Raw genomic sequence first — 14,332 nt, forward strand, 5'->3', positions numbered from 1 at the left:
GGGCCAGGTCGGGTCGGGTTGTAATTTTCAGGCCCGTTGAGGACTCTATTGTCAGGGAATGCTGACCTTCCCAAACCCTGACCTTTGACCTCAAACAAGGATTTTATATAAGGAAGCTATATAATGAGCTACATAAACAAAAATCACTCAAAATGTTAGTAATAAACATTTAGTAATGTATTTTTTTTTGTGTCACTTTGTATGCACTATGGAACAGCATCAACTAATCTTATCAACATGTTGGAGCATTGTAGTAAAAATAGAACTCATTATATTCATAGCCATCATAAGTGCCGTCAGATGATGAGTAAATGTGAGGCGTGTGTCCTCATGCCCAATTTAATAAAAGAGACATTTGCTGGCTGAACGAACTGTGGCATTTTAATCTGACAACACTGTCAATCCTGGCCATACACACAACGAATGCAATCTTATCTCATGTGTGACACAAGCACTGCTGTTTGCATGAACTCCACAACTGCTGCACAGTTGATGTACTGCAAGACACCGACTCATCTCATCCTGCCTGCGTCTTTTTTCCATTGACTGTTCCCATGTCTCACGCTCAAGCTGGTCCTGAACAAAACATCATCATCTATTGTTTTCGAGTTTTTTCTCACCCCTGGCTCTGAGAGCAGCCTGCTCTTCCGGAAAATAAATTGCTATTTGACGTTTTAGCAAACCATGGGAAAAGTTACATTGGTATAAGAAAAACATTTGACGGGTGTCATACATGTCATAACAACATTCCTTGGTTCTGAAGTATTTGAGGTTCAGTCAAAAATCTCAACAACTTTTAAATGGATTTCCACAACATACTCCGTTTGGAGTCAGAGGATGAATCTTCTCTTGACTATTAGCTCCACCATAATGTTCCCTCCAGATTCTTTATCGCACCAAGAAGGAGAACATTCATTCATTCATTCATTGTCTGCCATTTGGTTCTCCATATTAGGGTCGCTGGGAGCTGGAGCCAATCCCAGCTGACTGATGAAAGGCGGGTTACCCTGGACAGGTCGCCTTACAGAGACAGCAACAAAATCTACAGTCAATTTAGAGTGCCCACTTAACCGACTCAGAGAAAACCAACACACACAGAAGAACATGCAAACTCCACAATAGTCGAACTGGAATCCCAACCAGTGACCTTCTAGCTGTGAGGCAACAATTCTAATCGTGTGGCCCAAGAACGGAGAACAATTTAGGGGAAATGATGTTGCCACTGGTCCCTATGACATCAATCAATGTTATCATTTATCATTTACTGACACATTGACAGCATCAGCATACATCTGACTGCACTGTGCAGGCTCCCTGTCTGCAGGAGTCATGTTCAGAGAAAACATCCAGAGAAAGTTCAACACATTTGAACTTACTTATGGAGGTAGCAGTGGAACAACTTCTGTGAGCCATTATGTAAAAATGTTGATTCTTGTCTCTATAGATGTTCGTATGAGACAGTGAGCAGTTTTCAGAAGGGCCCACAAACATCAGCCTGCAGTCAGAAAATACTGCTTCTTTTACCATTAATAGCCCTTTTGTCACATTTGTCTCACAGTAAATCAGTCGAGCACATGACAGTACTGTTTCATTTTTAACAGTAGACATGTTACTTCACTGTTTGTGTGCACAAAATACCATGTAAAGGTTATACTGTATATACGATATAGACCTAAGTTTGTGTTTCTCAAATGGAACACTCTGAAACCAGTGCTGCCAACTCCTCAGTAAGGAAAGTAGCTATTGGCTGTCCTAAAGTCGCTAAATGATGGCATCATCTAATTTGCATAATTTGCCGTGTGAATGCTGGAGAATAACATAATTATAGCTGAGTAAATTCAACTCTGGTGCAGTACCTCACACAACCACGTTAAAAAAAATCTGAACTTTGACTCGAAAGTGAACAACCAATATTTTTGCTAAAATAATATAATAATACAGAATCCACTATAAGAAACAACACTTAAAGTCAGATATACATCAATATATTTTGTTTTTAAAGTTGATAATTTAAACATCTGTAGTAGACATTTTATTTTGTTTATCCCTGCATTAAAAATGTGGGCTATATTATTTGGAAACCTGTGTAGTGAGCTGAAAACGGCATGGCTTGTTGTTCATGCAGATTATTAAATCCTTGGAACACTTTTTTTTCTTGAAAACATATTAGACCTATGTGTACTACATTTAAAAGTAAAGTTGTGTCTGTGTCTCTTCTCAGTTCCCAACCAGTCAACACATACACACAGGACAATTAAATAATCCATCTGCTTTACTCTTTTTCAGTATTTACACATGACCATTTTACAGCAATATTACTTTAGATTTATGGCATTTTAACCTTTGCTTATCTATCAAAATATACAAAAATAAAATAGCATCTGTTTCTTCCTGTGCCACAGCTGGCATCAGTTCATTTCTTTGGCTGCATGTTAGGAAGAAGTATGTGATTTCCTGTTCCTTTTTGCTCGGCGTGGGGATGGAAATCGGATAAACTCAAAGTGTTTGCTTTGGTCTGTGTTGGGGAAGGGAGGTGGACCTGTGTGGAGCCTCTTAATGAAATGGACCTCTCTCTGGTTCTCCCTCGTCCTGGAGGCTTTGATAGGCCTCCCTTTCCTGGTGAAAGCCACATACCAGCCCTCATACTTGGCATTCTGGAACGCTGTGTAATTGTTCTCCAGCACTATTTCTGTGAAGATGCAATCCCTGCTCCGGCCATTGGGCTGGGTGAGGAAACAGAAAAGGTGTATCATGTTAGAGCAAGACAGACTCATAATGAATATATACAGTACAGTACAGTACAGAAGCAAGCATTTTAGGTTGTTCATACATCATACATACATCACACAAAAACATCGTCAACATATGTAAATCAGCTGATCCATGTCAAGCCATTGGTCAATCCTGGGCTTAAAGAACATGTGCACTGCCTCACGTCATCTATATTGTTATGTATACTGTTAACTCCCCACACCACAAAGTACATTGAGAAAAACAGTGATTTTACATCAGGACACACACAAGTAAGTTCAAATGTGCTTTTTGTGACTACAGTGTTTGAAATTCTTCCAGATTTCAGATTTACCTCACAAACATAAATGTAGACCAGCTGCTCCTGTGACCCTGTAAGCTAAAAATGCAGATTTTCTCCATGTGTGGTCTTTAAAGTCCGGGGATGTGAATCCAAAGGTCACCGACAACTTTACACGATGTAAAACCTGACTGCAGACTAATTTATTTTGCTGAAAGTTGTTAACAGGTATCTTAAAAAGTTACTTACTCAATATTTTGAAATACGTAAATGCTCATCAGAGAAAAAACAACTTGGTGTGAAAAAAACACTGCGTCTCTATCCCAGATTACAGCAGCCACACCTTCAACACCTCTGAACCATGAGCAGCCACATACTGCATTTGGAGCAGTCAGCCAGATGTGTGGGCCCATCTGTTCCATTTCCATGAAGGAAGTGGAGAGTTGACTTCTGACCAAACACAGAGGCGAGCAATGCATGATGGGATGGTACTTTCCCTTCATCCCTGTCAACTATGACTGTGAGGATCTGCCTTTTGTTCCCAGCACATCATATCCTGTGGTGACTGACAACGTATAATAAACAATGACAGTAGCTTGAAGTATTCGTCCAGTAGCTGCAGTGTGTATGTTAGTGGACGTGGGATGTTGAGAACAGGTTATGTGTCTACTGAGAATAATCTAGCTCTCAAAAGGTTTAAGACAAAGTAGCCATGTCTGCACACTTTGGCTGATGTATAAAAGGCACAGTATTAGGGCCACATTGAGGAAAAAAAATTCCACAGACTTCAAGAATAAAGTCGTAGATTTACGAGAATAGAGTCGTAATATTGTAACCTGTTGTTTTAGAAGAGGAGAGTTGTTAAAATGAGGGCTGTGGAGCATTTCTTTGAATTGTACTTAAGAATAGGTTTCACAAAAAAGGAGATACTTCATCTTTTGGCACATCACCATCACATTGTCATAAGTATCAGGACTTTAAAAAGTATATGCAAGAAAATGCATCTTTTCCGCAGAAAGAACCAGGCGGACTTGGAGGAAATCGCTGCTTTTGTGGAGGGGTTACACCACCAGAAACCACCAGAAACCACCAGAAGTTTTGTCAGAGGAGTTTTGTGGTTTCTCAAGAAACAATCCAACTGAAAATGAAGGGTCAGGGTTAGGCTAGGGTTAGGGTAACCCGTAAGAGACAGGTTAATTTTGGATCCAGAAGGAGTCGTGGTCCAGTGAGCACAGCGTCTCCGACATTGGCAGTACACCTGCAGAGCCTTATGGCATATGGATTCATATGATAAACTAGAGAAACCACAAAACTCCTCTGAATGGCCCGCTGATGCATCCACCAATAACCCTGCAGTCGACCAGTTTCAGCTATTTCCCCCTCCACAAAAGCAGCGATTTCCGAAGTCCGCAACTCTCCTCTTCTAAAACAACAGGTTAGAACAGTGGTTTCCAAACTTTTTCTGTTGGGCCCCCTCTTTGGAGGAAGAAATTTCCCGGGGGCCCTGCAACATTTTTGCTTTAACAATACAAATAACCTCAATATTGCTTTGTGAGAAAGCAATTTGTGCAATGTGCAATTATAACTATAATAGCGTCATTTTTGTAAACAATAAATACATATGGATAACAAAGAATACTTTACAAATGTCAATCATTTGCTCATTTTTTTGTTTTAACAATACAAATGCTGTCCCCTGCCAATGTTTTGAGACACAACACAGAGAGGTCTTTGGTGGCATTTTCTGGTCTTGGGTTTTGGTCGTCGTGAATCATTGTTCCGTTCGTTAGTTGCACAGTTTTCTTTTTGCCCCTCAGAAACTTCTCTATTATCCAAACCTTGTCACCAGTGTAGGTTTTGTTGTGGTACGTCACTTAAATGAGTCCAGCTTACAGCGAGACCAAACTTTAGTGAGGACTTAAAAAAAAAACTGAACTCGCGCCGTCTCATGCTCCCTGAACCACTCTTTCACAATTTGAGCCCCATGAATCCTGGCATTGTCATCTTGGAATATGCCCGTGTCATCAGGGAAGAAAAAATCCATTGATGGAATAATCTGGTCATTCAGTATATTCAGGTAGTCTGACCTCATTCTTTGGGCACAGAATGTTGCTGAACCTAGACCTGACCTACTGCCAAGACTACCAACAATAAACAGCTACTGTAAAAAGGTGGAAAGACATTTTTTTGGCCAGGCAGTGTATGAACTGTACAGATGTTGGATGAAGATGACCAAATAATGACAGCACTAATTTAATAGATTAGATTAGTCTATACTAGATTAGATTAGACTTTATGATCACTAGTTACAACAACTGGTTTGGGAGCAGACAGCACTACACTATGGTATAAAATAAGCAATATAAAATACACAAATGCAAAAACTTTAAAATGTGCAAGAACAATACAAATTCAAATCATAACTATAAATAACCATGTTAAAACACAATATCACTATAGCCATTGACAATATAATTAGTTTATGTTTGAGTGTCATTTATCATCTTTTATTATTGATTATTATTCTATTTCTAAATTATATTTTATAATAAAATAATAATAATAAAGATTTAGTTAATCCTCAAAAGTACACTTTTTTTATTATATTTATATTTATATTATTTACTATTTTTCAGTAATAGAAACTGGCCCAAATCCTGGTTGAATTTCTAAAATATATATTTCAATAAACAGTATGAAGGATTTAGTTGCATCTAAGGATGAAGCTATTTATTGCAACAAACTGAATTTATTTATATTTATATTTATTTACTTTACCCACCCAATATAAAAGGTACGGTATATGACAAATTACGGTGTCCTTCAATTACACCATAACAACCTGATAACCTTTCCCTTGGTCCAACCCAGGGTACAACCATATTACAACATGGCAGACCCCCTATCTGTGTAATATAAAGGGCAAAACCACAACACTTCTTAAGTTCAGGTAATACTGGATGAATGAAAACACAATTATCAATTCAATCTTTTACTTAATTTTGTCAAAGCACAGAATCTACATTGCTCAAAGCTAACACGCATAAGTGTAAATGGGTATTATGTGCAGACAAAAGAAGAAGAATGCATGTGTATTGTACCTTTCCAACGAGTTTCCCCTTCCGGTTCATGCAGAGGTAACGCCTGCTTTCTGCTCCTCTTATCCTCACTCGACTGCCAAAGGTGTCTGTCTCAACAAACAGGCGAGCTGCAAGGAAAAGAGCGGAAAGGGGATATCAGTGTGTATCAATGAAACTCAAAATGTATACTCTATTTGAAATTGAAGAGTTCCTTGCAATATCCACAGCACTGATATATAGCACAAATGATTTAGACCAGACTAAACAATGACTGCTAAATGTAGTCAAAACCTTTGAGTCTGAGTCTGTCAGAGTTTTTTTCTCTCCACTGACACCTAGTGCTTGTTTAGTGTGTGACCTGTTAGGTTTCTCTTCTCTGAAACCTGTTAGGTTTCTCTTCTCGGATTTCTCTGCCTAACTGTAAAGTGCTTTGAGATAATACATGTTGTGGTTTAGCACTATATAAATAAAAATAAAAATCAATTTGATTCCTGTTATAGTTTGACAGATTTTGTTCATCTGCTAAAATGAAACTAGACACTTATCTACTATTATCACTACACTATTATCAGTCAATGAGTGAGTGGGTGAGCCTGTAACAATTTATAATTTAACAAATCACCACCATTCCTTCACTGAATTGCTGGACATTAAAGAGCTGTATTGGCAGCAGAATCAACATCCTCAGCTGAATTTGTCTTGCAGTTAATTATGGCCACTGGGCATTACAACAGCCTTGTGTATTGGGCCTGTAGAGACAAAGGACTTGTTCTAATCAGCCGCTAATTTGCCAGACGATGGATTCATGGGTACAGCAGGGAGGCTGAATTAGCATATAGACCTGAAAACACCTCACAGAGGGACAAGCGGGCCAGAGGTGAAACTGCTGCTTGTGCCTGAGGACGTCAATCTCCAGCAGAGACTTTGTGTCAGAGACCAAACCATGACATTCAAGGAAAATCTCAACATTCACATTTGTTGCACGCATTTTTTTTTTTTTACCAAGAGACAACGTATGTTCAATAGACAACAGACAAAACTTCCAAATTAGACATGTTTAGTTTGAGCTCTGCAGTTCACCAAAAACGAAAATAAATAACAAAACATTATTAGTCATCGCCTCAATTAGAGCCTTTCAAATAACAAGTCACAGAACAAGTTCTGGAAATTGCACATTTAACATATTTAACATATCACATATTTCTTCAGATCCTAAAACATATCACAATGTTGGTTTTCGTTTTGACCAGATTTCCAAACCCAAACAAATATAATGCTTAAAAGTGCAGTTACATATACAGTAGGGTTGCTACCGACAATTATTTTCATCATTCATCATCAATAAATGAGTTACTTATTGTTTGAGTAATTTAGCAGTCCATATAACACAATTGTTAAAATGTTTTTTGTCCACAAACCAAACATATTGAGATGATCTGATTCGGTGATTTTGGAAACAAAGAAAACTTGTTTTTTTTGTTTGTTTGTTTTTCATAACACACTAACCATTTAATCATTTATCTAAATAATTAGTAATTAATTTAATAAGTGATTAAAATCGATGTGTTTTTTTACATAAATAAACCAAACTTTAAACATATAGTCTTTAACTGCACTTAACCCAAAATAAGATGGCTATGTTTAGATTACGTTGAACAGATCCACGTGCCACTGGCAGCTATACTTGGACAACATCGACCTGTGTTGTGACCAAATACTAACATTATTACAGTATAACATGCTCACATGCTATACTGTATGTGCTAATAATAAGACTCGCAGCTCCACAGCACGGGCTCGGGTGCTGCAGCAGAACAGGCCCGGGTTAAAGTTCAGCTCTTACCGTACATGTTTCCATCCTCAGCTGTGGCGGTGACCCGTTTGCCCTGAATCTGGACGTGTTTCCCGCTGGTGCGACTGTAGAGCTGATAGACTCGGATCTGTCTGCGGCTCAGCTGGTCCGTCACTGCGCCCTGCGTCCTCACATACTGCTTAAAATTAGGAGACGGGTGATTCTCCCCCTTTTTTATGTAGGGAAAAATGAAATACATAATTTTTTTCTTTCTAAACTGGGATTAAGGAATGTGTAAAGCCAATTCATTAATTTTAAAATTTAAAACAAATCATTTATTTATATTGTTCCTGTTTTTCAAAACAAATCTCTTGTGTCAAATGACCAGTTCTCCACTTACCTGAGCATGACACCACAGCACGAAAAAATGAAACGATCTGCAGGAGTAACAAGAAATAATAAATAAATGAAGAGCTGTTACATTTGTTTCAATCATACAATCGAAGTGTCGCAGTCGCACTCCTCTCTATGGCCTTACATGTAAATACAGCGCTGGTTTATTCCATACATTCTCCTTTTTTTAAAATGTCATCCGACCAGGAGCCGGATTAGTGAGGCAGATAATCCTTGATGAACGCGGTGAGTATAAATCCAGAGATAAATGCACTTCTGCGCTGTCCATCCACAGTAACACGGTGTCTACTGGAGTTCACTCTTCTCACATGAAGCCTCTCAAACCTGCCGATCCAGCTGACTGCAGGACGCACAGCTCCTGGAAAGGTCCGCGCAGCGCAGCAGCACTGGATATATCCAGTATAAAAGGAAAACCCCGGGCATCACTGGGGTTCAGACGTGAGGAGAGATCCCCGGCTCTGTGTTACAGTAGGTCTGCTTGGGTTTGTCAATTTCTCCTTTTAAAAAGCCCTCTCTGTCTCACCGGGACCAGGCTGCTCACTGGTTAAATGTTGTAAAGGAAAGTCCCTCCTCCTCCTGTGGGTGGGCACAGCACAATTTCTCTCACCCATAACATTGATTTCATGGGTGAGAGAAATGCTGATGTGAAGAAAAACAAGAGGAATTACCCTTTAAGCAAATATAAATAATAATACTAGATTTATCTTCAATTTCACATGTTATAAAGGTCTTGTAAGCAGTGTTCTTTTGATGTAACTGATAGAATAATTTCAATTTCAAACACAAAACAGTCTACTAGGTTCTGTAAAGTTATAAATAAGAGTCTAAATCAAATTAGAATAAAGAGTAACACAGTGCAGTAGTGCTGAGGTGTAGCAGCATGGTCAATTGCAGTGTAGGTGGATTGTCTATGAACCTAGCAGCATGTTTATTTTATGCCTCCACTATTTTGTCTCCCAAGTTACTTACGCACCTATTCAATGATCACCAACCAGATGTACCAGATTGCTACACTATAACCAAAGAAAGCAAAAGTCAAATGATGGGCCCTGAATGACCAGAGTTGCAAATACAAATGGCTGTGGAAAGCAAGCAAATCTGAAATAACACCTGCAATCCAGGAAAATCATATGCACACTTAATAACAGAATTTTATGGTAAAAAACTGGCAGCTGTGGTTGCCAGAATTCTAACGTAATAAATACGGTAGAACTTTTTCTTAAATTACGCTAAATAAATAACATTGTTTTTAATTAAAAGTAACAATGTTTTGCCATATATTTAACGTGAAAATACTGTATAAGTAAAGGATTTCTCCATGAAATAAAACAGCATTTATTAACATAAAATACTACTTTATTTGACAACCTTGTTTTTATGGTAAAAACTGGCAGCTGTGGTTGCCAGACATTTTGGCTCTTATAAATATTATGGTATTTTTACGTAATAAACACAATGGTTTAATAAGTTTAACAGTAAGAAAATGTATTGTTTACAAAAAAAAACACAAAAGATACAGGTTTGGGATATTTCCGTAATTAAGAAGAATCAAGAATCAAGAAGCAAGAAGTTTTATTGTCATTATGAGGACATAATAACATTTTTGCAGAGACTCCCGGCTTGAGGTACACAATAAAAAAAAATTAAACATTTAAATAAGACAAAACAAGAGACTTAACACTTAATGAGACACAACAAAATGTAAGACCCAACAAAATATAAAAATATAAAAGTACAGTGTGTGCAAAGTGTGTGCAAACGCTTGTGAAAAAAAAATTATATACATTTACGATATATCACTGTTACAACAACTGTAATAAACTCTTTTTAAGATTACAGTCTTTGTCTGTCATGGTTTGACAGTTTTTCACTGTAAAATCTACTGACGTTTTTACAGTGCAGATGAACTTATATCAAAAAAATTATTTTTAAAGTGATTAACTCTGTGGTTTGTGGTCTCTCTCCTCTTCAATTCATGAGACTGATGCTGAGCTTCCTGAAAAATGCCTTTTGTCAATGTTTTTTTGTCAATAAAGTTCAGAACATTAGGTCTCAAATCCAACCAGACACATGTCCCCTTTTCATTCCTTATTTGCTCTCTCTCTTATTTATATAGCGCCAAATCATAACATACATTATCTAAACCATACAATATTATATATAGAGAAGAGAAACTCAACAGACATCTCTGGCAGAACTAGAGTCAAAAATGTATGTGTATATACATTTGCATTGAGTTTAGTCAGGATGGTTCTGAATTGGTTGTAATATTTTATAGTATTAAAATGTAAACATAGCATGAATAATAAACAACAAGGACAACCATAATAATGACAATAATAATAATAAAAACATTTAATAAAAATAATAATAATAATGATGATAATAATGTATAATTGTGTATGTTCTGGATCTTGATACTGCAGGAGTCATGGGTACCTGCAGAATGGTGTTTCCCACCATCTGTCCCATCACATGAACCATAGTCACAGGACAGTTCAGAGAGAGAACATTCACTCCTGCTGCTGCTCTACTGTTTTACCATTGACACATGTGCATTAGAAATGTATCCTATGTTTGACACCCCTGGTGTAATGACTGCTACTCCAGCATCAGCAACAACACTGGAAAGAAACAAACTGCAAACCTGCTATTGGAATGGAATATGAGATCAAGTTGTGAGGAGTCGGTAAGGAACCGAGAGCAGGCAGATAAGGAGGCGTAGCACTTTTGATGATTTATTAAAAACGATGAACAAAAGAATAGTGCAAAAGGATGTCGGTGGTGGTGAGGCAGCATGCAAATGAAGGTCGGGTCTGAACACAAAAGGACACAAAAACACCAACAACAAGCAGACAGTAGAGTTAAACTCAGTGATCTGGTGATGAGTGACTGCAGATCCAGTGAATAAGAAAGCTGCTGTGACGAGGAGATTGAGAGCAGGTTTGACACAGGTGAGGTGATTGCATGCCAGAGACATAGGCGGGAAAAGAGGAAGTGCAGGCGGAGACACAGGCGGAGCTCGACAAATATTTCATTAATGCCTCCCCCTATGTGCTTTTAATGTCAATCATTACTGTAGCATTGTATTTATGAAATGAAGTAGCCTAATCACACCTCGTGGGGTTGACAGAGAGGTGAGAGAGCACAGGCCCAGCCACACTTCCAGCTCATGGAAATGAGCCACAACAAGTCATCTAGACAAAAAGATTCCAACTCTGGGTAATCAGCGAATCACCTTCCTCTTCCCCATCTCCTGGATTTCCTCTGAAATCAATTAGTTTCCAAGAGGAGAGAAGAGAAGAGAAGAGAAGAGAATTATTGTAAATAACAGATGGGTTGCAACAATTGATGAATAACTGATTTATGCATTAATCATCATTTTCTAAAGCAATTTTTCTGAATGATTTAAGTTCCTTAAATGTGAATAAAAAGGTCTGTTTGCTCCTCTGATAGTAAACTCAATATGGTTTATGGACAAAACCACAATGATCTACATTTTGCACAAACCTCTCACATTTTAGTCAAAACTAGAAATCAATTCATTGAGAAAATAATCAACAGACTGATGAAGAAAATAACTGTTAGTTTAAACCCCAATACTATATTTAGTGCAGACAAGGCATTCTTTGTGTCCATGGACAACAGTGTAACTTGATGCTCCAAGTGCCGTCACATCTTGCCCTTCTCACATTCTTGTGACCCCCCCATCACCCCTGTCTCGGTCACTGGAGTAGTAAACTGCAGCAGAGCAACATCTCTGACACAATAGTGTTTGAGTAGTGACAGGACAAGGAATATAAGGCTGAATTCCACTATGTTTTCCTTTGAAGGTGATGTTTAGGTGATGTTTCATCCAGACATGTGTTTCAGCTCTGTATCAGGAAGTAATCTGTGTCCATACTAACACACCAACATGTACACCATGTGCCAGTTGAGGATACTTGAGTTGTGGCCAATAAGAATGAATCAGGACGCTTGCTTCACTTTCACTTCACATTGGGTGCGACAGTGGATCAGTGGTAGAGCAAGTCGTCTTCCAACTAAGTGTTGGAAGACACTTAGTTGGAAGTGTCTTCCAACTTAGTTGGATGAAATGAAAGTGTGAGTGAATGGGTGAATGGCAAAACTGCAGTGTAAAGCAGATTTGAGTGATTAAGACTAGAAAAGTGCTATATAAATACCATTTGGTTCTATTGTGAAATGAAAAACATTAGCAAGCAGTTCTGCTAAAATATTACAGTTGAGCAAGGGGATCCCAGCCTCCTCTACCGTCACATAAAAAAGATACACATGCTCAAAGTGCCACAGATTACCAGACAACAATTACCTTTTTTATATATATATATGTCATTTTTTAATTGTTTATATGGGAATCCAACAGTTCACACAATGAGCAAGCACTAAGCAACAGTGGAGGGAAACAACTCCCTTTTAACAGGAAGAAGGAAAAATGACTGACAGAATCAGACTCAAAGATGTGCAGCCAATCTGCCTCAGCCGGTTGTGGGGAAAGGAAAAATGGGGGACTAGAGCTCTACAATTACATCCTGGAGCCTTGACATAAATGGTTGACGTTGAGTGACTGTGAGAATTATTTTCATCATTGTCACCATCCTGATCACCATCATCTGATTCAGAGATATTTTTTTTTGTCACATACACAGAGATACAGAGTAAAACATGCAATGACATATGATTATTGTGTCAACAAAATAGAGTAAAAGCAAGTAGAATAAAAAAAAAAAAAGACAATCCCCACTACCATCTGACAGCAGTTGACATCAATTAAGCATGATCCTTAAATGATAAAAAAGTGAAATCTTCTCTACCTGATCTACAGCCTCCGCTGTATGGAAACCTTCTCGTGGTCTTCAGCTAATAAACAGGGATTTGATGTTTTAAGAACAAAAAGACAACCGTATTATATATTTTACCTCCTGACATTAGCTGATGGATCCCTTCTAACAAATCCCATATACATCAAACTAATCCACATAGTTTTTATAGCCATGAGCTGTGGCTCAGTGGTAATAGGTCAAATCCTTCTAAATGTAGAAAGCTGGGAATGCAGGATTAGCTCCTCAGCCTGTGGTGACAGTGGCTAAAAAGGACAACATTTGATTTGATAGTCATAGGTTGTGGAATAGTTTGTATTCAAATCATGTCGCTGGTGTCATCACTGTGGAATTGGTAGATCTGTTGCCACACTGAGTCTTTCACATCGCTGTGCAGGAATTTTGGCCCACTCTTCCTTGCAGAGTTGTTTTAATTCAGCCATATTGGAGGTTTTCTGAGCATGAACCGCCGTTTTGACTAGGCCACTAAAAAAAACCAAACCTTTTTGTTTTGTTTTTTTAAGCCATTCAGAGGTGGACTTGTGGGGTATTTTGGATCATTGTTACAAAGGTCACAAACTGATGGCCGCACATTCTCCTTCAGGACTTTTTGGTACAGAGCAGAATTCATAGTTCCATCAATCACAGCAAGTTGCCCAGGTCCTGAAGCAGCAAAGCAGCCCCATCACACTACCACCACCACGTTTGACTGTTGGCATGATGTTCTTTTTATGAAATGCTGTGTTACTTTTACGCCACACGTAATGGGACGCACACCTTCCAAAAAGTTCAACTATTGTCTCGTCATTCCACAGAATATTGTCCCAAAAGACTTCAGGGATCATCCAGATGTTTTTTGGCAAAAGTGAGACGAGCCTTTATGTTCTTTTTGGTCATCAATGGTTTACACCTTGGAACTGTGCCATGCACGCCATTTTTGCCCAGTCGCTTTCTTATGAGCGAAGTGAGGCCTGCAGTTCTTTAGATGTTGTTCTGGGTTCTTTCGTGACCTCTTGGATGAGTCGTCGCTGCACTCTTGGGGTAATTCTTGTAGGCCAGCCACTCATGGGAAGGTTCCCCACTGTTATATGTTTTCCCCATTTGTGAATAATGGCCCTCACCATGGTTCGCTGGAGTCCCAAAGCTTTTTTAGATTTCTGACCCTGACAGGATTTGA

General features: G+C 38.4%; 1 protein-coding gene across 3 annotated transcripts; it reads right to left on the bottom strand.

The window, feature by feature from the left end:
• Positions 1-1,969: 1,969 nt before the first annotated feature.
• fgf17 (fibroblast growth factor 17) lies at positions 1,970-8,817 on the bottom strand. Of its 3 annotated transcripts, none has more exons than XM_058636518.1 (5): positions 8,442-8,817; positions 8,304-8,340; positions 7,955-8,099; positions 6,133-6,239; positions 1,970-2,723 (listed from the first exon to the last, which is right to left on the bottom strand). In XM_058636518.1, the coding sequence occupies exons 1-5, from the start codon at positions 8,471-8,473 to the stop codon at positions 2,433-2,435; spliced, it is 612 nt and encodes a 203-aa protein (XP_058492501.1). In that variant the 5' UTR covers positions 8,474-8,817; the 3' UTR covers positions 1,970-2,432. The 3 variants fall into 3 exon arrangements, with proteins under 3 accessions (XP_058492501.1, XP_058492500.1, XP_058492499.1); XM_058636517.1 differs by having other exon boundaries at positions 7,955-8,102; XM_058636516.1 differs by having other exon boundaries at positions 7,955-8,132.
• Positions 8,818-14,332: the final 5,515 nt, after the last annotated feature.

This window comes from Solea solea, chromosome 8 (genome assembly GCF_958295425.1).
Source record: "Solea solea chromosome 8, fSolSol10.1, whole genome shotgun sequence".
In the NCBI taxonomy this organism is placed as follows: domain Eukaryota; kingdom Metazoa; phylum Chordata; class Actinopteri; order Pleuronectiformes; family Soleidae; genus Solea; species Solea solea.

What these genes read in the sequence shown, in the direction of transcription:
- fgf17 (XM_058636516.1), bottom strand. Translation starts at nt 8,473, where the DNA reads ATGTATGGAATAAACCAGCGCTGTATTTACAT. An exon ending in TGAGGATGGAAACATGTACG is followed by an intron (nt 6,240 to 7,954) that starts GTAAGAGCTGAA and finishes TTTTCCTTGCAG; the next exon opens with CTCGCCTGTTTGTTGAGACA. An exon ending in AGGGGAAACTCGTTGGAAAG is followed by an intron (nt 2,724 to 6,132) that starts GTACAATACACA and finishes TTCCTCACCCAG; the next exon opens with CCCAATGGCCGGAGCAGGGA.